Source organism: Cataglyphis hispanica, chromosome 2 (genome assembly GCF_021464435.1).
Source record: "Cataglyphis hispanica isolate Lineage 1 chromosome 2, ULB_Chis1_1.0, whole genome shotgun sequence".
NCBI lineage: Eukaryota > Metazoa > Arthropoda > Insecta > Hymenoptera > Formicidae > Cataglyphis > Cataglyphis hispanica.
The window spans coordinates 10,918,574-10,944,394 of NC_065955.1; the positions used below are offsets into that span (position 1 = coordinate 10,918,574).

Sequence of the window (25,821 nt, forward strand, 5' to 3'; positions counted from 1 at the left end):
ATTACATTAGTCTATAGAAAATTAATTGCGCATGCGTATAACCAAATCGTAATATATGATATTACCTTTCGATCGATGCAAAATTCCGATATTAAAGCCGTGATCGATGAACACATCATTGCGTCGTATTATGAATACTGACATGAAATTAGGCGAGCAATTGGCGAGCTATTCGCATCCCTGTCGAGCGACGTGTGAACCACTTCCTCTCCTCTCTCTTTCTCCAAATTTTTTTCGCGCGCTTTCGCATTCTTTAATCGCACAAGGTTAATCGCCGCCGAAGAATATGCACGAAAAACAAAAGTGTCAAATTAAAATTTATTGCTAAAATAAAATATCGGTCACTTTGATTGATACGTCGAAGTCATGATTTAAGCGTGAATTTAATAGAATTAATATTCGATATCTGACATGAACGTGGGTGCGATCGCGCTTACGTTTGCTCCTTCGAGAAGTTGCCACAAAAGCTCTGCCGATTGGTATGTGAACCCCAAGGTAATGCGTCATGTTCCCGCTAATTGAGAAGGGGAAGGGGTAGTCGTCGCGAGTATTTTGGCAGTGTCGGACGTAACGCAAGGTCGCGGGCGATTGTTATGATAGAAGTGCTTCGCGAATAATAACGATCGAACGTTTAATCGGTATTTGAAACGCGATTGACGGACGAAAATCTATGTCGAGTTTTCTTCCTCGACAACGAGTGACGTATGTACACCCTTTCGCTACAATCGCGCGTCTTTCCTAGTCGCCGAATGGACGCCATTACGCGTAAACTTTCGAGAGTGCATAAGAATATCGGGAAATCGTCGCGATCACGTTGACAGTCACCTCGTGATGACAGCGATCGATGTTTAATTGATAAACGGGAATCGCGAATGAAAGCTTCGTCTCGAGGATAAATCAAGTGATTCTTCTTGACGAAGGTCGTGGCAGCGTAAATGACGTCACGCGTCCGTTAACTGCCGAAGGACAATCGTATACGCGAATTTCGGGAGTGTCGAGAAAAATAATCGGGCGATTGTATCGTCTTCTAACATCAGTGGCAGGAGTGATAGTAAATTGACGCAACGTGTCAAGTGGATTGTCGCCTATTTTCGAATACAAGTATCGGACGATTATAATGATTATGCGAGTACAAGTATATTGTGTGTGGAGGTAACGAACAATTATCGGTAATCGATATTCGATCGAATGCGCGTAACATAAGTCGGTAAAGAAAATAAAAATATGCAATGCGATTATCGTGAGTGGTAATAATGATAAATGAGTGACACTTCGATCGATTCGGTCAGTGACATGTGCGATGGATCATTGAACCCTGATAAAGACAGCTTCGGACAAAAAGATGAATGGATCGGACGAGGAAGAAATAGCGAGACGACTGATGAGAATCTGTAAGTATTGCAATTATATATTTTATTAAATTTTGTATTTAGTCCATATGCGCCGACTTGATACGATTATATGTATGATAAAACCCGTTGCTTTATGAATATATTATTGAAAAATATTTATTAGTAATATGATAAAAAAATTATTTAAGAAATATGCATCACAAATTGAGACGTACTTTTCCACAATTTTTATATTACGTTATTTATATGAAAATGATTAGCAGGAATAACGCTAATATCGATGTATTATACATATTTTATATTTTTAAAAATGCATAAAATTTATTTATTTATTCTGATCCATTTTTTTATTTATGTGATGCATAAAATGTAGATTAAAAAGAAAGGTACATTTATTATTGTATATCAACTACCGACATAGGTATAGTTAATTTAAAAACCAAGTTAAAATTGAAATCACTAAAAGAATAAAATAAATTTTATAAATTTAAATCATAATTTAAAAAATTATTGCAATAATAAAATTTTATTATTGCAATGTCAGATCAAATCAAAGGCATTGCGACGGGTCAAAAATTTCGGGGATAAAATGCTGACTTCTCCGAATTAAGATTAAAACGATTCTTGAATCCAAAATGAAGCTCCAAGCGTATTTCGAACATTACGATTTTCTGACAGCGCGGGAGAAGATGAGAGCAAAATTGCACGTGGATGCACTCGGAGTGCAAGGCTGGTATTCGCCGTATTTTTAAAAACCCTTGAGAGTTCTAAGCACACACCAGAGGTTATTCGTTGTTGAAGTATTCCTGAAATTCCTACAATTCCGATCGGAATACGATTGCAGGGTCGATTTAGAAAGGATGCTCATAGTGAAGCGCGTTCTAAGCCTGCAATAGCGTTATTAAAGGAATAGCTGGAGGAACCATTCGCGTTGCGACGAACGAGCGAATTATCAGCAATCGATGTTAATGACGACGATTATTATATTATATTCGAGGCATCGTACATTATCACGAATTTCGTAATAAAGAGAAAAGTTTGATATCGTATTTGTGTTGCATAAAAAAAGTCTATAGGAAATATTTTTATTTAACTTACAACTTACTCTTGAAGAAACTATGTGTATTACACACACAAACTTACAATTTCTTTCTACTAAAGATTATATATATATATTTAAAAATCTTTCATTAATTTAATAAAATTCATTTATTTAGCGTTACATATAAATAAAACCAAACGCGCCGAGTTGTATAAATCAGATTTACTGTTTCCGCGATTTAAATTGTAAAATTCTAATCAGTAATTGATCCTGTTTTTGATGAAAATGTTGCAATTTGATTAGTGTGTAATCTAGCATTTGCAAATATTTAGCGCTTACTTGACTAATACCATATTTGTTACACAATAATGTCGTTAATGAATTGCATACATAGTTCGCGCGATGAAAAGCTAATATTAATGCGCATATTTGAATTGGCAACAATGAATATTAATTCGATCGCATGCAGTTCATCATACTTCATAGACAAATAGATAAATTAATACGGATTACACAGAAACAGGACAACTATCACAAAACTAAATTTGCCAATCGTTTATTGTTAACGCTCGCAAAATAAGATCGCAATATAAAGCTCTGATATTGATCTCAAAACCGATGATAAATTGATTATACAATTTTAATTAAATTAGATATTAAAGACTCTAGACGAGGAATTAAATTAAATACAAAAATACAACTTTAATGTATGCATTGCTAAATAATTTCGATTTTTTTCAGAAATGCAATTTGATATGGTGCTATGCTAAGGAATTTCAATTTGCTTGATCCAATTTTTGAAAGTCTAATTTTGTTTAAAAAATGAGTCACACATTAAATAGAATTTAATTTTAACTCATTTTAACTTCATCTATTTTTTAAATCGTCGCACGATTAAATCTATTGAGAGATTTAAATTCGTTTTAAAATTTTGAGTGATGTAAATTTTCTGAGAATTATTAATTCGCGAGCTATTAAAGACTTTTATTATTTACATATATATATATATATATATATATATATATATATATATATAATTTTGCCATGGCCATCGATTGTCATTGCAGACATTTCTAATGCTAGCTAGTTTTAAATGGGAAAAATAATATTCATGTCGCAAATATTTCTCGTGTTTCTTGGAAAATCTCTGGAAAATCGTGTTAATACCAGCAATCCTAGCGATCTGTCACATGTGGATTTTCATGGCCTAAGACTTCGAGAAAACTTTATTAATACTCAAACTTTTTTGATCACTTCGCACTTCGCACCGCCACTATGATTAAGAAAACTTTCTGAAAGTCAATTTTATGTGATGCTACATTATTTTCTTTTCGTTTTTCCATTGGAAAAACCTATTATTTACTTTCTGGCCGCAATATATTTTCTCGTTTTGTCTCATAAAAGAACATTTCTCTAAATCAAATGGATTTTTATTTAAGAAGATATTATTATTACATTTCTAAGAGAGAGAAGAATGCAATAAAATAGTGTTCTAGCTGTACAAGTTTTTGGACTCAGTAATTAATTCTGCAATTGCAAATCTAATAATTTTATAAAATGCACTCTTTATTTTTAAAATTAATATATGTTTTATGACCTATTTATAGTATTAAAAAATCTATAGTATTTAAAAAAAACAGAAAATTCTACCGCAACTACTTTAGAAATAAATTAAATGGCATTGATTTACTGTCGAAACACATAAATGGATTTCACAATAAATGTAACTTTATAATTCTTGTATTATACAGGTTTTAAAAGATTTTTATATATGTTTATAAAAAAAATATAAAATTAATAATGTAGGAAAAGCTGTATGCAAATGAGGAGCAACTTTTGCATTGAGAAATGTACTTTAAATAAATGGAGGGAGCATTTATTGTCTCCGTCATCACTTCGCGGAATGATTTCTCATTCATAGATGAATTCTCATCTCAACATTGTATATAAGCTAGCTATCAATCAATTTAATAGACATTCACCTTCCAACGCTTTCAGCGAGTAATCTATTGAGCAATTAGCAATTACTCATCGATCCTAATTTCATTACTTGTAGCAGAGCTTAATGAATATTCGATTTTAGGTATATTTAAGCTTTGCATATTACACGCGTACAGCTAAAAATTATTTTACCTTTTTAATTACAAATAAATTTAATCTCTCCGCAATTAAGTAAAATTATTTTATTTTATTTCTTTTTAATTAAATATTTTAGTAATGGAAGTTTTCACGAAAATTTTAATTTTTTTTTTTTTTAATTAATACTTTATTTAACTTATTAATATTTTATTCTATTGATTATTTTATTAATAAAATAATAACGTAAACAATATATTTTGTATGATATAATTGATGTAATTGTAATTATTATGACTAATTTATTTGCACAGTACTTATCGATACACACAGTCCTTCATGAATGAGTCATAATTATAATTAATATTTTTTAAAAATAATTTTAATAAATATTTTAAAATAGATATATTTTTATGATTAAAATGACATTAAATGCGATCATTTTTAGATAATTTTTAATTAGTTATACGATAAAAATATATTTTATCTAATTGAAAATTATATTTAATTATAAGATTATCCCTCTAATAATGGTGTATTTATAAATGTCATCTTAATTGCAAAAATCTTATTAATTCATTAAATTTACTTTGAAAAGATAAATAAAAATTATGCAAATTTTAATTTTTATTATAAGATGACTCAAATTCGTAAATTACTATAGATGGGCGAATTTGCTATAAGAAACTGATGATATTAACTTTCGCGAAAAACCAGTATGATTTATGAAATAGCATGAAAAGATAAGCTTGCGAGGCGCTTTTGTGTTGCTAACGATTTGTTGTCATATAAACGATATTTATAATCATATATACGAAATCAAATCGATTACCATGCTAATATAATACGGAATTCAATAATATCTCATTTTTTATCAGGAAAAATGTCAAAAGAGGATTTGAATAAAATTATTAATATTGCATCTCGATCTTGATAAATCATAACATATTTTTAACGTTTTGATTTTTTGATAATATTATAAACAATAATAAAATTATTTTTTTCTTGGAATTGGAAAATGTTGATAAAAATAAAGCCATATAGTGAAGTTCAAAATAAAGATTAAATGAAAGAATTAAATAGCAGTTTACAAAATAAGATATCCAATTAATTTCAAGTAAATAGCTATATCTGTGAAATCGTCGACGAAGCAAACCGTCAGGGTGCCGAGTTAGCTAAAGTTAGCAAGATCACCTAAATTCGTGTTCGAAATGCCGAAGTGAGTGATCAAGAAATCCCTAGCCGTTTTACCTTCGGCAAAACCTATCCTTAAGAATAGAATCAGCAAAATCACTGGAACAATTAAGCTTGCAGGTCTTATCGAAAGAAGATGCAGCAGAATTAACGCAATATGGAGACTTTTTTTCAAATACGTAAGGAAATTGGCAAAAACTTAACGTCGCCGCATTAAAGGAGAAAGAACTGGAGAGTTAAATTTATACAGGGGAAAAAGTTGCCGGATTAGGCATTAGAGTTGACAATGAGAAGTCGGTGTGATTAAAAGTGTCGAGCCTGTGGAAATGGAAAACGTTGAAACTTTACCGCGCATTCTCAGAATTAGCGAAATTCAGAAGTGGGAGCGACAACAAGGAGAAATCGACTTATCCGATTTACCACGAGAGCAGAATTTGCTGAATTGAAAATCAGAGTCGACGGTAAAATCAATATAAGAATCAGATTCGCGCAGACACTGCCGTATTGGAGATAGCACAATTAGCGCAAGACAGATTGATTTGGATTCGTGGCGAAGGCGACAGCCGAGGATGAGGAAAGCATTCGCATTGATGGTACCATCAAATTCAGCGCGCAGGAGTTTGAACGAAGTAGAAATCGAAAATGTTGAAATTTTGTCGCTCTTCCACGGAATTAAATTCAGAGAAGACATCCAAAATGGACTGAGATGGCAACATATTCATTAAATGTATTGAAGTTGAGGATATATTTATTAAAATCAAATTCGCAATAATCGCTTGTTGCAATATTTAAAACGATTGATTACGAAGTTGCGCTGATCATTAGAATTACATTAGAATTGAAATATTTACAATTGTCGATATTCTATTGAATGGATATGACGAAAATAAGCATGAATTTATATATTTTTATCTTTATTAATTTTATAATATTCTTTATTGAACGGATATTAATCGGGACTTGTTTTGTTAGAAATTACGCTTCGCGAAAATAACAAATCAATAATAAACATATTACATAATAATGTAAATTCTTTGTAATCTTCCGTCTCGTTCTATTTTTATTAATTATTAATAATTACTAGCAAAGTCTTATAGCAAAGTTTTTTTATTTTTATACGAATTTTTATCAATTATTTATTACTAAATTATCTCTTTAAAAATCGTAGATAAATTTGCAACAAATAAACTTGATGCCGATGGATAAGCGGAAATGCACTTGAAACATCTTTTTTTCTGAAAGAAAAATAGGTTGCGAGATTATAGCAGAGGAAAACTTTAGTCGCTAGTTCCGAGATAAGCATTCCGATCTAGGACAGACTGTAATAATAGAATTCCGCGAACAATCAATCGGAAAGCAATTAACGGAGGCGATCGTCGACCAACTTCCCACCGAATTTCCTGTCGCGTCCATTCGTGAGAAAAACATCTATTGAGTAAACGGAACCGCGTAATTTTGTTGCAGCAATTGCATCGAGTTAAGTACTCTATAAGGTACTCTATGCTGAGCTTAATAACGTTTTAGGTACGATAATATCTGACGCGATTAAAATGCGTAAATATAGATATAATATATTTCATTATATTCTACATTTTTTTGTATATAATTTTTTCATATAATATATAATTTATTTTTTTTTCTTACGTACAATATATAATTTTATGTATTATTTTTTTTATTTAATTCTTTTATATATAATTTTCCCTCTTTTCTATTTAAAGTAAAAAGACAGATTTGAAAATAGCATAAAAAAAAATAATAAAAAAACGGAAATAACACTTTTTATGTCCTGTCATATAGCGCAAGTAAAACGAATGAACTGTATCTGTCGTGTTTTTTAACGTTGAAACATCGATTATTTATATGCAATCTACTCAACTTTTGCTTCAATCGTACATATTGATTACGTATATCGGATGTATGGCCAATGTGTAACGACTTGAAACTTCATTTCTCTCTCGTGATGTATATAGTATAAAAACTCTTGCATAAGATTAGACTAACGATAAATCATGCCTCCCGAAATTCTACATGATTTATGGACAATTTTAGCGTATTTTTCTTTCACAATGCCCTCCCTCTCTTCTTTCCTTCTATTTCATAAGCCCGACGCGAGATGTATTCCGCGCAATTCCACGCGAAATGAGATATTACCTTTAATACGGGCGGGGCACTGTAAACAGCTTGAACTTGAGATTGTCGAGATAAATCTGCAAGCAGTGCGCAAGCTTTTCATCGCGCAATTTTTCAAACGATAAATATGCATTATACAAATTACGTTATTACTTCTATAGGTATTGTTACGAAATCATTGAAAGTATCGATTAAAAGAAATTAGGAGCGCCATTTAACTTTTTTTATGATTTAATTTTGACACAACTGGCTCGACTTTGAATTTGCATATTTAAATTGAAGGTGCTTTGCCTCATAATAATATAACAGAAAGTGCAAAAATTAAAAGAAATAAAATTTTTTTCTCAAAATTTAATTTTCACAGATACTACAAAAAAAAATACAAATTCAGGATAATTCGAAAATCTATTGACTTTGGTCGAAAATAGCAGAGAAATTCAAAAAAATGGTAATTACTGTGAAGTCTTTAAATTGAAATATATAAGATTAGAAGTAACCAAATAAATTAAAAATTTCCACAACATATTTCTAAAATTTTTTAAATATATTCTCTCGGTATTATTATCAAAAAAAAAAAAAATCAGCAGAAGATAATAACAGTTCGTTCTTGAGAACAAAACTCGTTCTTGACATAACTCTCTGAGATCAAACGAGATATTTCAACGGGCTGGCGGCTATCGGTGCTTTGAAAACAACACAAGCGCAGCATCGAAAAGTTTGTCGGTCCGGCACGACGCGAAATTTTATTAGGGAAATCAAAGATGTCGCCCGCCATGAATGCGAATTGCAAAGTGAGATAAGGGATCGAATCTATTCACATACACACACACACACACATACACTTACCGGCGCAACTGTATCCATTTTTATGAAGTATATAGCCGTCCTTACAGTCGCACTCGTACATGCCGTCGTGGAGTTCGTAGCAGAGTTGCTCGCACGGCGATCCGTGCCCGCATCTTCCTGAAACACGGCAGGGAAACGGGAACGTTAGTGAGAAAGTTATGCGTGTCGAGGGAGTTTGGAGTGGCGGACAAAGGAAGAACATTGGGATAGGCGATGGCGGCGAATTGCAAACCCAACTGTTCACGCGTTCTTCGTTCTCCTTCCTTTAAATAATATGCTTACATTACGCTATATTTGAGCGATATTTAATATAGTCACTTGTACAACAATTCCAGCATACATATAGGTTTGTATTTTATTGCAAATTTTCACCTATATAGAATATTATTATTTATTATTATTATTTAATCTCTATGTGTGTGATTCCTATTTATTATTTCCTTTTTGATATTAATTCTATAATCACGTATAAATATAATCCTGTGATGTAAATTAAAAATTTCACGAATTTTAAGCTTTTTGAGCGCTTGTGTGACATTCAATTAGCTGAAAAATGTTCTTATTAATACATACTGTTTTAATATAAAGCGTAAAGAGGAATTATACAAAATTAATTGCAAAACAAAATATGCACTGCAACACGCGTGCGATTAAATGCCATCGAGTCAACCACAGCGTTTCTTCCGCAGTGATTTCATTTTGCTACGTGTTTGATTTAACGTCACGACATCACAAAAATTTGTAAAAATATGTTGTAGAAATTTAAATCATCACGCGTGCGCAACATATAGTGCCCGGGATGACAGCGTAATAATTAATTTTTCATTATGCGGAATAACATGAAGGATTAAATCGATCGCCTTGCATGTGACGCGTGGATTTTCTTCAAACATGTAATATTCATTATAGATGAGATTGTGTGCTATATACTTGAAGAGTGAGAAGTCGAAATTGACTTAAATCTAAATAACTTATTCGCTTTAACAGTATAGAAGCGGAAAGGAGGGAGGGGGAGGGACGATTTAATCGCTACTTTATGATTTCGTCCGTATTTAAAGCATTCATAAATCTACAAGATGTATCATGCATCTACAAGTTTTTGATACATAATTGAAAAATATATACGTAGATTATTTTTTTATATTATTCTAATGATATAGTTAACTTTATTTAAAATTGCGATTAGATAATACGTATAATAAAAAACTCTCTTAAAATATTATATCTCACAGAAGATGTTTTATATCTCATATGGAAATAATAATAACATTATTTATGCACACACTATATCATGCGATGTTATTTTCAATAATTCTAAAAAAAATATAATTTTTCTTCTGTATAAGAAATGAAGATAATGCAATATTAGCATATTTATAATCTGCTGTGAGACCTAAAAATAGTAATTCATGTTTATTAGAGAACGTATAAAAATAATAATAGATGTATTCACGAATAATGCTTCAAATTGTGATGTGTGGTTGTGAAAAGAATTAAAATGAGTGAATAATAATTTCACGCTTTTAGCATATATATAATATTAGAATGCATATATAATATTAGAATTAATGCATGTGATATTAGAATTAAATATTAATAATAATAACATATTCTTTTGAAGACTTATGAAACGTGAAGAAAAGAGCGACATATTAAAAAATGATTTATGAAACACGGATGGAACGGAGATGGTAGAAGGAAATAAAAAGATCCAATGAAAAGTGCATTACATTAAATACAGTAAAATTTCATGGCGCTTTTATTTTTAGCTTGTCTTTCAGAGCATCATGAATGATAAATAAATTTGTATGCGGACTTTTCAATTTGCACATATACATATATAATGCGCATATTTCATACTTAATTTTAGTTTAACGCAAGTACTTGCTAAGTGGACTTCACATGAAATAGCCAACACGATACGAGCAGTTAAAATATTTTTGTTATGGCTCTGTTTATAGTGCTTTAATAAACGAAATTTTAATTTCGAACATAAATTTTTTGACGGGAATTTTTTAAGCTTTTTTCAGTTGATCTTTTTGTCATCTAATATAGATGACAAAAGGATTAAATATTGTATACATGTTCTCTTTTTTTCTGCAAAAATATAGAAATATAGATGAATTTGCTAGCATTTTTTTTTTCTCCTGCAATATGAAATTAAAATTGCTTATAAAAGTAATTTAGGTGAAACTAATGAAAATATAATTTAATAATATTAACAATTTATAACAATTGCTTTATAGTAAAATTTTTTTTAGATTAAGTAATATAAAACAGTATTTTACGCACAATATTTTATGTACAGTATTTTATGCATAAGCTTTTATTATTTTGAAGAATATAAAACAAAGTAAATTTTATATCAATTTTTTATTCAATCAGTCTTCAATTTTTTGAATAACTCTTTATATATGCTTATTTCATGTTAATTATGAATTTCTAAATGAAGAGCAAACAGCAGAAGCTGTATATTTACCATATGCTTCTGTTATTATAGTGCTTCTGCTATATTAGTAGTGCTACAGTCTCTCTAGCTTATATATATATATATATATATATATATACTATACTTATGTGAATTTAGATCCTACTTTCAATAAAATAAGTTTCCACTACAGAAAATAATAAATATAGTTTAAATTGATAATTTTGTCGACATAAAAAATAGAACATTTTGTAGAAATGATTACGTGATTTTAAGATTAAAAAAAAATCGTTAATGTATCGTGAATCATTTAAAGTTGTTTATAATGATTTTATTTTTGCTTGCAGTTGCACATTATAAAAATAGAAGTACAAAATTCATATAAACGTACACTACGTCTCGCGTCTTTACATTTCATAGTAGAGTCACGTATAAAAAAGAAGAGGGATTGACGGATGAAAAATTAGACGTTTTATTTGCATAGGGGAACAGATTAATAAAACATAACGCGGGCAAGAATAACACTGGAAGAAGTGGAATTCGTTGTTGAATGCGCAACGACGCATGCATGACGAACTTGCATCGCGCTGCATCCCGCGATGAATCACGCGGCTCGTTGCATCTCGATGCATCATGTCGTTTCACCCCCTATGGCGCAGGACGACCATTGAAAATTCCAATATCCGGTTCGGTCGTGTGTACTCTTTACGAAAAACTGGACGCGTGGGAAAAACCGACATTATTTTCATGCACTGCTGGAAAATATCTATATATATATATATATATATATGTGTGTGTGTATGTATGTATGTATGTATGTATGTATGTATGTATGTATGTATATGTATATATATATATATATATATATATATCACATTGCAGTTTATTTGTCGATGCATCGGGCACGTAATAAAATCACTGTTGCGCAATATTTCGTAGAACGCGACGAAATTTTATTTCGTTGTTTAAATACTTGTGCATTATGTATAACTTAGTTAAAAGATCCAAAAAATTTTATTAATTAATAATTTTAATAGTTAATAAGGTAATCAAATCTCTTGATTTTAAATATTTATTTATGCACGTATCGCGCTCATCATATTTTTTTTATTTCTTTTTTTTTTTTTGTTGATTTCAATTATTATTCTTTACGCGACATCCTCTCGAGAGAAATTAGATTTTAAGGATGATTGGTATATACTTTTGTAGTTGAGAAAGAAACATCGAGTTTAGAGAGATTGATATCTGTTTGCCCGGATTTTCGCGCAACCAGTTAATTACACGAAATTCTCTTCAAGTTTTCATTACCCGGAGATATTTTCACATAAAACGCAGAATCTAAAGCATCACGAAATGTATAAATTATAGATATATGAATGTTGACATATGAAAGAAACGAATGGAGAAATCATGTTGTTCGCAAAATTAAATGACGATGGCTAATGACATATGCATGGATAAATATATGCGCATGAAAAGAATAAAACAAACATTTCATATTTTATCGCAGTTATTAATATAAACATCATTTCACATATAATATATTTTCTGAAAATGTATTTTAATATTTGATTTTTTCACGCAATTTTCGTATCTGTAAAACTAACATTTCGTTAAAATAACGTTTTTGTTCGTAATGTTAAGATTAATGAGAATAATTTTTTTATCCGTTTGCGCGTAAAAATCATTAAATCGAAATTTATTCTTCACTTTAGAAATAATCGAGAAATAAAATAAAATACTGGTTGGAAAATGGGGTTCGAGTGCTTTCTAAAGTAGAATTCCTCCGTTAGTGTTTGCGCCTTTTGTGCGCCACCTCGTAGGAAGGTGTGAGCGAATGGACCGCTCGTATGTTACATGTGCATCCAGGTTGATATATGCAGGCTGTGATTCTACTGCGCGCCGCACATATACGAGCCGCGCGAATTGTGTTGTGTATAGCCCTAACATAAGTACAATGTAGCTCCTAGTTTGATGCGAGAGGCGACGCGACGCGGTTACATTGCCTACAATGCCACAAGACATGTATAAACGTCCGTATGCCGTTGCTAACAGACATATATGCATAGATAATATAATCGTATGCCAAGTATGATAGATGCCTTTATTGAACGGCACTTGTCGAAAGAACGCATCAAGTCCGAATGCAAATCAAGATGAGAGAGAGAGAGCGATCTTTTTCGTTTAAAATATTACTTTTCGCAGATATTATTTTCATCATATTTTTCATTTTATTCGCATTTATTGAACGATTTTATTTTATTCGCATTTATCGGGAGATTTTTTAAATCGGATATCATGTAAACATATATTAGCTATATAACATGTTGAGCTACTCACATGCGTGACTGGGAATTACAAAATGCGTGAACAAGAAGGAAAAATAAAAGTCATATAATATCACAAAATGCCGGTAATCGATATCTCATATCTTTCAGTATAAAATTAATTATTTAAATCTCTGATAAATCCCGAATAATTCATATAATATCATTCACCTATTTTTCATCTATTTTTCACCCTTTTTTATATTAATATAATCGCTATGTTATATGTATATATCCAGGTTACACGTGTATATAACCATTCGAAAAAATACGAAATGGAAAAATGAGAAACATCTGATAGAAAATAAATGTAAAAGTATATAGTGTTTTATACATATTATATTTTATAAATTGATAACTCTTATTGAGAGAGAGAATATTTTTTTTTAGTGTAAAACTCTGTTAATAATTTAAAAATAATAAAGATACAATGCACGTGTATTTATTTAAATAAAATTAAATCAATGATGAAAAGAAGAAGTGTAGTTGAGTTGAAAATTATATTAAACGTAGTGTGAAAAAATTATATTTAAATGATATTGAAATTTTGCATTTTCTCTCTTAATCGGATAAACTAGTTTTTAAAATATAAATAGATAAGGTGAATGCTGGGGTGCTCTATTCCATAATTTATTATATATATATAAATGATGTTATCAATGAAATGTTATCATGCATAAAGTTGACAAAGAATTTTAATACAATCTTCATAATCTTATTTTGAAAATATTGAATTCTTAATAAACGACTGAACTCGCGTGACATTTATCACGTACAAACACGTTAATTAATTAATAGATAAAAATTACATTAAATTTTTATAATTAATAATAACAGTTAATAATAACAGTTATGTAATATAAATATTTCCAAACATTTTTTTTTAGTGATAAGAAAAGCAATAGAAAGATTTAATGCATAATCTTATTGAAAATATATGGCATTAATACAATAGAATTTTATGAGAAACAGTTCTTTATACGCTTATTTGATAATTAACGAATAGAATATAATTGGCTTATGTTCCATCATTCTCTCGTGTCCCAGAAATGTCATCTTACGGGAAAGCTACTTAATTTCTAATAAGCTTTATCGTTTGCGCCTGCGCGATTCTCCATCTGACGTAAAGTTCGATTATTCCCTTTAAAGCTTTAATCGTTTCTTTGTAGGACGGATCGCTCGTACTTCTTAATCGGCCAATCTTCAAGTTATGAACAAATTGGTCTACTTATTATCCTCGATATTCATCGCTCTTTCATCTTGCAAACGCAAGCGCGCGCGTGACTTTTTAATCGATCCCAATGTTATCGCACGCTTCAAATTATCCGGCGCGATTTTTAATGGTCCGCGATGCGTTAAACAATAGCGCATATGCGCGATATACGGTTTTACACGTGAATTGCATAACGCAGTGCCGAAAGGGTGCGTTAATGTTAATGGAACACCAGCTCACGCATGTATGCTCCCTCTGCGGCCCCAATAGCCGCGCGCTGGGCCCATTTGCTAATGGATAGCTAGCGATTAATATAGCAGGAATTTGGTGCCCTTTAGGCGAATGAATAGCGGGGTGAACTTTCTGAGAATAGTAGCGGTTACACACGCCAATTATGCGCGAATGCCCTTTTGGGTGCACGAATCATGTTTAACGATTGTAGATGAAAACGCACAGCTCTAACGTTTCGTGGTATACGCGCGTTTATATTTATGTATTCACGTAAATTATTAAAATTGCAGTATAGCTTACTGTGTTTCATAATTTAGAAAGTTTAATCATTTTTAATGGGAGAATATATTTTTTATTATGAATGAATAAAATGTTTTTTTTATTAAGCTGAATAGTTTTATTGCGGATTTTATAAATATATATATAGTTTTTCTTGATATGAAATATTCCATATTATAATATATTTAAAAAATTCAAAATTTTCTTTGCAATAGAAATCCCAATAATACAAATAATATGCAATAATTAGTAATATATTGCATTAATTATTCATGTTTTTAAATTATATTGCTAAACTGTAAAATTTTTGAAATTTACAAAATGTCAATTTTTATAAGTTGACAATTAATTAAAAATTATATAAAGATATGTATAGTATGGATATATTTGATATTGAATATCGAGGATTGAGAATGAAAATTTAAGCTAAGAATTAAGATTCAAAGACGCAGCGACGGCGTTCGAAATAATTTGTTCGAAATAATTAATTTGAGTTGCATCGAGCTGTCAGTTACACTAGTTCGCTGATGCAAACAATTATCCGTTTCATCTATTATGAAATATGGCCGCTGATTGCCATGCATGAAATAAATGAAAGTCTTCATTCTGTTTCGCGTAATGACGTTAACGTATATCCGCATTCGTGCGCGATGAAAAATCACGTCGACATTATTCGCGTTATTGCCATCGGAATATTGGCAGCTGGAGATGGAGGAGGGAGCTCGCGACAATACGGCATATCGGCCAATGTCGATCGGAGAAAATGGCAGAAATATAAAGCTCTAATGGCTTTTGGCGGGATACGGGTGTATCGATTCTCTGCGGCTTCGCGCATTAATCGATCGTAAATGTTGCATAAATACTTGTGTGGCCGCAACGTATCCACCGCGATGGTACCGTGCGGAATAACCGTTCGGCCTTTGCTGGAATTCAATTCATTTTAACGAGTCACATATAATTCAATTTAACGCGCGTAGTCCAATACCGCTGTTTCTGCTGTGGATCAACTGCTGTGTTTCGCGACATCGCCGAATACATTACGAGATACGCTGCGCATCCTGCGCAAAACGATCTCATTTCGATGATCGTTTCCAATTGATTCATTAAACTGCCAATTATTCCAATTCTTCTCTGAAAGGTTTGCTACGCAGATAATTTATGTTCGATGCATTTGTGGATACATATCTTACCTTATAAATATAATATGTACATACAACAATTTAATTGTATAAATTATTGTGCTCAATAGATCGTTACTAGCTTCTTTAATTCGCGTTTATTGCAATGTATGGCAAATAAGTGTCAATATTTGACATGCAACAAAGCGGACATAGGTCGCGTTAATTGAAAGCGTAAGCATATTAAGCGTTCGTCGTTGGTCGCATGCTAACGCAATTAGCGTTATCGCAGTTTGGCTCGCAAGTAGGCGCATACATATTGGCACATCGTCGAAAGGCATTACCACATTCTCGGAGTATTTTGAATATTCAAATGCACGGGTGCTGTGAAAGCAAAAGCTGGTCGCCGCCGAACGGCGGCGGCGACAACGAGCGGCCAAAAGTGTTTGCACACGGCAGTTTGAAAATTGTGAACATTATCATGCGACTCGATCCCATCGCACTTTCCTCCGAGAGAGAAAGAGAGAGAGAGGATATAGATATAGAGAGAGAGAGAGAGAGAGAGAGAGGATCGATACGAAGACTACAATTAACTAGGTACAGTGGCGCGGGCGTCGACAGATATTTCACTAATTCGCGCGAAATATCTCGCGGATTCGGTCTTTTTTTTTTTTCATTCTGTTCGCTCGTGCGAATGTCACCTTGCCGCGTCGTGGAACTTAGCCCCGCGTCGCGCACGAGATAATTTTTCAAAAATTTTTCATCCGCTTTGTTGAGAACAACGAGCGCTGCAAACGGACGCAGAAATTTTTTCAAAATAACGAAAGAACGCCCGGGATTTTCTTTATTCCGCGTATAAATTTTTTTGCATCAAGAGAAACTTTTCAACCATTTAAATATAAATTTTTGATATACGAGAGAGACGTCTTAAAAATATATTTCATTATTTAAAATGGCATATTTGAAATCGACAAAAAATAGTAAGTAAATAATGATTATTTTTTTCTATTTGACGATTTTTTTTAATGACAGTATATGTTTATTATGTCAATAGTGTATCAATAAAATGATACAAAATAATAAAAAGTTGATATCTATAAATTCTAAAAATAGTGGATTATATTATCAATTTTCTGTAAGTCGCAAGTTACTAAAAAGTGTATCATAAACTAGTTGCTCACCATAAAATAATTTTACCTTTTTTTTTTAATTAAAATTTTTTTCGCGCTTGCATTTTCAAGATTTACTGAAATGCTTAAAAAAATATAAAGTCAACTTATGTAAATTCTTTATTTATTGTAAAAGAATATAACAATTTTTTTTTAATTTAAATATAAAATATATATAAAATATTAACTTTTTACTTTTTATTGATATTAAATTTCCATTAAATTTAAATTTGTGATAATCCAATTATTAAATCGATGCATATAAAGTAACAATATTTTTATATTAATAATTTTCAGGTAATTTTCAAGAGAACAAAAATATACATAAATGTATGAAAAGAATAATTCTACAATATTTTTAATTGCCTTCTATTTCCTTCGTATGACAATATTTTTATTTAAAAATTTTATTAAAAATTTATTTAAAATATTCTTATTCCGAGATTTTATTTATGTGCTCTATAAAATTTTATTAGCTAGAAACATTTAATTTTCTTTCTCCCTTTTTTTTCCTCTCTTTCTTTCTCTCTCTCTCTGTGACTTCCTCTTGTGATAGCTTATCTTACAACTAAAAATTATTGGTCTCTCAATGCTTTTATTAAGGAGTAATCGATTTCAAATTGATCAAAGAAGTCTTAAGTGGAAGATAGGTCGAGTAAGAGATAGCCTGGTATACCTTGGTATATCTTGTAATAGTAGCACACTGTGATCATCTTAAAATAGAGGAAAATTGCATCGAAGCAAAAAAGTTGAAGCTATCTAGTATCTAAGAAAATAATCATCGGCATGAGGATTTTATAGACTTGAACTATATGAGTGTAATATAAAAATTTCTGGATTTTTCGATATTAAATTATCTCAAAATATTTTTAACGTATTGGTTAATACACACTATCGATTTTGTATTGTAAATTTTATTACGTTATACATATAATAAATAATTACCGTTACATAATTAAGAAAGTATTCATAAGTTTCTGATTTATTGTTAACAATAGACGCGCAGGTGCATGAAAAGAAAACTCTTATTATTTTATCTTATTATTTTATTCTTTTATATTCTATTCTATACATTTTTTCATTTTATATTTATTTTGTTCGATCAGGTACCTATATTGTACGCGCGATATATAAATTTTTCACTTTCAATGAGTTTAATAATTTTCCTTTGTGTGCAATATTCCCCACAAGAAATTATTATAAACCTATAGACGTTATGAAGAGAGATACATTATATAAGAGAAATAATAGATTAAAATTATTTTTTTATAATAAAAGCTTATTATGTTATTGCTTTACATGTTAAGTCTTATATAAGATTGCAACATTAATTGCAAATACATGTATGATCTTAAGTACAACATGATTTCATCAAAGATAAATCTAGCAGCATTTATAAATCAAGAAAACAAATCGGTTCAAACAAGACAAGAGAAGCTGATTTAAAGCGGATTATTTTTATATACACATACGATTCTAAAATTCTTTTTCTTTGGTTTAAATACAATTTGTCAGTTTCAGTTACGTTGAAAAATAAATAACTTGAATTACACGAAACATATATCAAGATACGTATGATAAATGGTGGAGAATTCACTTGATCGTTTTGTTATAACGAATGAAATTTATTCTTAAATAATGACGATCGTGCAAAAAATATGCAATATTATGTATCAATCTCGGATCCGCGAAATGATTCCTTGATCTTTCTTTCGCAGTAATACTACCGATTGTAATAAAAGTCAGGCCACCATATATCATACGTAACGGCATCTACGGAAGAGTTCATAAATTCCAGGAGTAGAGATCTAAAAAGGGGGAAATAAAAAGGAGTGCTTGCCTTGAAAAGCGGCCTCGAAGGTGGTCTTCTCCTCCACGGGGTTCTGGGCGAGCACCAGGACGACCGACAGGTATTCCAGGATGACGAAGAGCCGGTAAACGTAGCGTAGTCCAGCCATCGTCCGGCGATGAACATGCACGTATCGCTGGGTTCGATAATAAGTCCTTACTGTCGCATGCTCCAGCGGAATCCTGTCGATCACCACGCGGCACACGCGAGACACTCTATCTCAATCGATTGTGTATCACTAATTACTCTCAATTACTACTAGCACCAGACTAGATTCGGAATTCACCGGCCCGAGACACTCTTCACAACGCGACAAGCAATCACGCGAGCCCTGATGACACTCTGTCAAGCAAATCAACGAAAAAAATTTGTAAGAATATAAAATTAAAATTCCATGAAAAATAATGTCATAAGAGAGCAATTTTTGTTAATTTTTAAAAGTGATCTCATGTTCATAACAATCACATTATGAACATTATTCGAAAAACTTTTATAGAAGTAACGTTTTATTTTATTTTATTTTTTTCTTTTTTGTACAAGAATTTTTGAATAGCCTCTAAAACAAGCAAACGATCATAATAAAATTCTGATATTAACAAAAAAAAAAAATAGAAATATCTAAGAAATTGTGAAAGAGTTTTTTTTAATAATTCCACGTAGCGCTTTATGAAATATGAATTTGGCCGACTATCGTGACAATCATTATCTCTAACTCGCACTTCTGCTAAAATTAATTATAAGTCGAGTCGATTCAGTTGCAAATGGCTCGTAACAAAGTATCCTCGGCGTTTACTATACTCGTTATATCATGGCAAATGATAGGTCTCCATTTTCGCGCGATACCCGATGCAAATTTACTTGACACCGTATGCATATCAATGCGTGCATGCATATTTCCCGCGGGCTCGCACAAAGGGGTTGTTTTCGCCTCGTTCTCCTTCTCTCTCTCTCTCTCTCTCTCTCTATTTTCCTTCTCGGTCTTTTTTTTTCTTAAGATTCACGAAGCGAAGGGATATATAAATCCCGCATATTCTTTTGCAAGAATTCCTGAGACGCCTCGCGGACGCTCGACAGGATGTTTGCATCGCGGAAAATGCAAGCTGCATTACTGCAACAGCTGGATTAACGCTCGGACTTGTCGCCATGCAAACTCGCGCTATGTTAACGCGTCTGGAATTAGATTTTTTTGCTTATTTCCGTTGCTGTAGATCGTTATATTGCCAGATACGAATATGCAGAGTGTCGCTGCAGAAGAAACGAGAAATGACGAAACGAAAAACTCTCCTACTGCGATTAAAATTAAATTTTCGCGGATATTATCGGAGCACGTATAACTTTATTATTATCTAGACATATATAAAGGCAAAGTTAATTATGTATACAACTTTTATCTCATTGAGACTGTATCAATTTAGATTGTATTTAGTTTAAGGCCGATAAAAAGGATTCTTCGTGCTGTACATATTAATTTTATCGCTGTTTGCGCGCCGTTTTAATTTCTCACGCTTTTCTTACTTTACGATGTTTTATCTAAATTAAAAAAACTTTTATAATAGAGGAGAATAATAAAAAAAAGGAAGAAAGAGAAGAACAGAAAAGATTATTAGAAACTTTGTAAGAAAAGCATATTATTTTCGCAACATAAAGTTCAAAAAGAAAAATCGTTGCAGTTCTCAACTGCGGTTCATAAAATTCGAGAAAAAGTTAAGTAATCGGTTTGTCGATCATATCAGACAAGCTATATCGCTCCTGTATACGGTCTTAAGATTTCGATGTGGATCGAGGTAGACGCGAAGCTCGATATCGACTGTCGTAGCCGATAGTTGACGTTTCGGCTTAAGTCACTGGCTGATGTCACGAAGTTGCAGCAGATAAGATTACCCTGGCAGAGCCTGGTGGTCGAAATTTCCATTCCCGGGTCACGCGATGTAAGCTGCAGCAGTCACAGCTAAAACGTGTCATTTATATATATCGCGTTGCACTCTGATATTTTACGAATATTGCAAACGCGATTTACTTCTCGCATTTTTTTTCTCAATTTGAGATTATCAAGTTTGAATCTGTGAGATCAAAACTAGCACGAAATAAATCCTCTTTCTTAAAAACCTGATTGGAATAAGAAAATTTAATTCTTCAAAGAATTGAGGGAATAAAAAAATTAGATTGGCTAATCTTTTGTAATTTTATCGATTCAAATAAACCAGTTATTTTATAAAGGAACAAAAAAAAAACGTAAAATAAAAGCAAATTTTATACAAACGTTCAAAATTACAAAATTATGAAAACAAATATATCGTAAAAGGGTGATAAAATTTTATTTGAACAATTGTTTATCAGACTTACTTTGTTAAAAAATTTCAAAAAATGTGTTTTATTTTAATGTATTTTTACCATAGATTCATATTGTCTTTTGACAAGTTCAAAAATATAATAATTTGATATTTGGCACGGTAATATAACTCAAACTTTTTCTATGCTTTAAAAGATATTATTTTTTCCGATTTGAGAAAGAAAGATATTAATTTTCCCGATTATTTTTCATGTGTATAATTGTGAATATTATAATATTTATTATTTATATATCGAATGCACGAATTACATCCTACAAAATAAATTGTCTCATGATGAATGTTTTTATTATATATATTTTATTTATTGTGTGTGTATGTGTGTGATTGATAGAAATTTATTTAATAACTTATTGTGTTGTATATACTGCTAGTATATATTTCTATTTGTATAAGATGAGTTATGACAAATCAAATTAGCAATTATAAATTAAACATCAATGCATAACATGTGAGACTGTGTGTATGTGGATTGATGTAGAATACAAAATAACACGTAAAATTAAATCCACAATTTTCTCGCATAAATTGATATTGTATTTAATGATAGCGTAATTAAATATCAAACATCTTATAAATATAAATATCGAATATGACAAATTATCGCTGCGCGATAATTAAATGCGACAAACAATGATGAAACGCAAAAAAAAAAGCATGTGTTTCAGAGACAAAAAGAGACAGTCTATTTTTTTAATATCAAAGTTGAATCATAATCTTTTGCGAATTAATGTATACTATCATTTAATGGACATAAAATACAATAATTATGCACGGTACGGAGAGGCAGTTTATATTTACCACAGCTCGTAATAATTTAGTATTTGCACAACATAGTTTGTCGAGAATCTCGAGATTTTTTTTTTATTTTTTTTTTTTAGCGATACTATTTGTAGGCAGCTGCAAAATACAAAGTGACAAAGGGAGAATCAAGTTGCATCATTGTGCTATTATCCGACGGCTTGATAACAAACAGATTTGAAACCTTAACAAACTGACATTTCAACGTCACTTGATCCGTAACTTAAAGCCATTTCGTGTTACGATTTGATTGTGAGAAAATATGTGAACTTTAAATTTCCTATTTTTTTGCGTTACTGAATATTCAAATTATGTCCGATGATAAAAATTATCGCGCATTATTTGCGCAAATATAATTTGAAGAAATAATCTCCGATAACGATTATATTGTATCGCACGGTGATTTTTCAGAATAATTGACAAAAATCACGTTGAAATATTGATGAAAATAATTTCGATAAAAATAACATTTATATCGCGAAAATGAGGAATTGTGCGGAAAATAAATATGTTAAATATTTTTTCTCGTAGAAATAAATATTAATTTGTATCGAGTAAAATTTATTTAATACGGAGGAAGCATATATCGAAAGATGTTGTTTAATCGAAAAATTAATTTTTTGTATTAATGCCACATTAGCGAATTAACATATCCAAGAATTACTTGAATAATCTCGTTTCTTAAGAAAAATTGACTCCCAGCCGATAGCTGTAGCGTGCAAGCAACAAGCAACCAACTCCGAAAGAACGAGACAATATTTTATCGAGCGGGGAGAACGATTAATCATACGTCGAGAATTATACGTGAGGAGTAATTTTTGATCGATAGGGAACTTTGCGCGACTCATCGTCGAAAATACACGTCTTATGGTGCGTGCGAGCGAACACGCAACTTATCGAGCGATCGCGCCACGGGCCGCGAACCAAAGGGCTGAATCAATAAGAGAAAAAGCGTCGCGACGCGCTGCCCTTCGGGAGAACCCTTCGACGATCCGTGCGTCGATTCGAGGCGGGAATCGAAGGCGGTCGGGGAGCGTCGAGAACCGTCACGATGCCACCTAACGCCAGGGTTTTTCCCGGAGTAGAATTCGCGGCGCAACCCCCTCGTCTCGATCGCCACTGGATTCGCGTCGCGCCGGTAAAGCCCGGCGGTCGTGCTCTCGTACCTGTCGCACGACGCGGCTGTTTCTCTCTTTCTCTCTTGCCGCAGACGAATATTCTCTCCTCTTACTATTTCTTTTTACTTCCGTATTTTTACGCGAACGATGCGAACGCACGGAGTCAACGCACACACGCGCCGCGGAGCGTCGCGACGGCCGTCGGTGCCGGCCGGTGTCTCCAATCGAACTGCGGGGGTAGTTCGACGGTGGCGCCGCCGAGGGACGCCACCACCACCACCACTATCACCACCACCACCATCACCACCACCACCACTACCACCACCGCCTTCGATCGGCCGCCGCCATTTTTTTGCCCGAGCCGTCGCGTGCGTTACTAACCCCCTCGAAAACATTCCGCCTTGAAATGCGTGCTTTTCGATCGTGGGGTGCGCGAGAGAACGCCCAGGGATGTAACGCCGGGGGTGCGAAATTGTACGCAAACAAGCGAGCCAGGAGTATGTAGCGTTTACCGCGCACCCCGTATAACATCTTCGCATTTGCGTAAACGTTAAAGAAAGGAGATCATAAATTATCTTAGGCATTTAAAAGATTATAAATTCTGCATGAAATTATGTATTTTGAAAATTGAGCTTTGAATAGCGTTTTGGAAATTGGAATTTGATCGATTAAAGTCAAAAAGAACAATGATTGAAAAATAGACTGGAATTTAGGGCTTAAAAAGTATCGTTTTTTTTAGTTTACGGCTGCAATACTTTAATTATTTAATGACCCGCCATTTTTCAATTATATAGAATGTTCCAGGTCAGGAAAATGAAACTTCAGGATTTTATAGGAAACTGAATGTGGAACAAAAAAGTTCTTATAAACGTAAGTCTGTAAACGCTTTCTTAAAAAGTAATAAACTTTTTGTAAATAATTAGATATGATCCAAATTTAATAAGAACATTTTTATTTGCATTTGCAATGTTTACACTACGAATGTAATATTTACACAAAGACCATCAAAGTTTTTCAAGTTTCTGCTTTTTTCATTATTTTTTTTAACGACTTACCAGAATCAAATGAAATTGCTTTAATTTAGTTTAGTTTATTATTTAATTTTCCAATAAATTAATTTTGTTACTTTTCCCAAATGAATGAAGGATTTTGAAGTTTTTAAAAATCATAAAAAAAAACGTAATTTTTTGAAATTTATTAACTGTAACTTTTTAATGAAACGTTTTCGGACTTACATTTATCGGAACTTCTTTGTTTCAAATTTAATTTTCTATAAAACTCTGAAGTTTCATTCACTTGACCTGGAATATCCTGTATAAAAAAATTAAATAATCTTCAATTGTAATGCGCTTTAATCTCAATTTTTGTACCTTTAAAGCTAATGCAGATTTAATTCTTCAACAAATTATTAACTTAATTGTTAATTAGAGCAATCTGGATTTAAAAGATTCAGAAGACTTTACGATGATATTGATATTTTATATAAAGGAATCATCTTTATTTGACTTTTTTAACTTGTAGCTAAAAAAAAAGTTATTAAACTTTTGACATTTTTTTATATCTAAAATATTTTTAATATTTCTTTGTATTTTATATAAATGTTTTGTTAAATTTTGTCATGTAATGTATTTATTTTTAACACATTTGCTACCTTCAGTGTGTGAAAATAGGTGATTGGTCCATGAAACCCGTACGCTCCAGTTACGCTAGATGTCTTTATCATTCTGGTTAAAGATTAAATTGACCATCACGTGGAGAGAATTCAATAGAAGAATACTCAATTGCTTAGAAATATAATATTTGAAAGTACAAGAATAATTTCGCAAAAAGGATTAAAATACACAGTAAAAGCATGCTAGATTAATTACTTTTTAATAGTTAAGGACAATTTGTCTTAAAAGGAGAACAAAAGATTAAAGAGCGATTTTAAAATTCAAATATGAAAATATTTAAAGTCTTGCACGAGAATTTTTCATATCAATCTTGTACAAATTAATTAAAATTATAATACATTATTTCGTGCTGTAACATGTTATTTCCTTCTATATGTTTTAGGCAAACATTTTATTATAAATTTTAAATAAAATTGATTTTATACATAAATTTATGTGCATAAATAAGTACATGATAAATATGCTAAATTGTTTATTTATTTTTATAACAAAATATATAGTCTAATTTAGATTTGTTCTGAAATATTATATGCTGTTAGAATTGTAAATATATACACAATAATTGATTTTTTTAAATAATGGAATTTTTCTGAAAATAGCTTAATGTTGGTATTTAAAATATTG

General features: G+C 31.5%; 2 protein-coding genes across 2 annotated transcripts in view; one reads left to right on the forward strand and one right to left on the reverse strand.

The window, feature by feature from the left end:
* Positions 1-23,723, reverse strand: part of LOC126858719 (pikachurin) — an 81,167-nt gene extending 57,444 nt beyond the window's left edge. The window contains exons 1-3 of the mRNA XM_050609198.1: positions 23,573-23,723; positions 19,249-19,599; positions 8,644-8,760 (exon numbers count right to left, since the gene is read on the reverse strand). Coding sequence (XP_050465155.1) covers positions 8,644-8,760; positions 19,249-19,366 — 235 coding nt within the window. The 5' untranslated portion in view covers positions 19,367-19,599; positions 23,573-23,723. The remainder of the gene's footprint in view (positions 1-8,643; positions 8,761-19,248; positions 19,600-23,572) is intronic.
* The window catches only part of LOC126858723 (uncharacterized), a 60,640-nt gene continuing 35,378 nt past the window's right edge, over positions 560-25,821 (forward strand). Inside the window, exon 1 of the mRNA XM_050609206.1 lies at positions 560-1,391. The gene's annotated coding sequence lies outside the window, so the exon portion shown is untranslated. The remainder of the gene's footprint in view (positions 1,392-25,821) is intronic.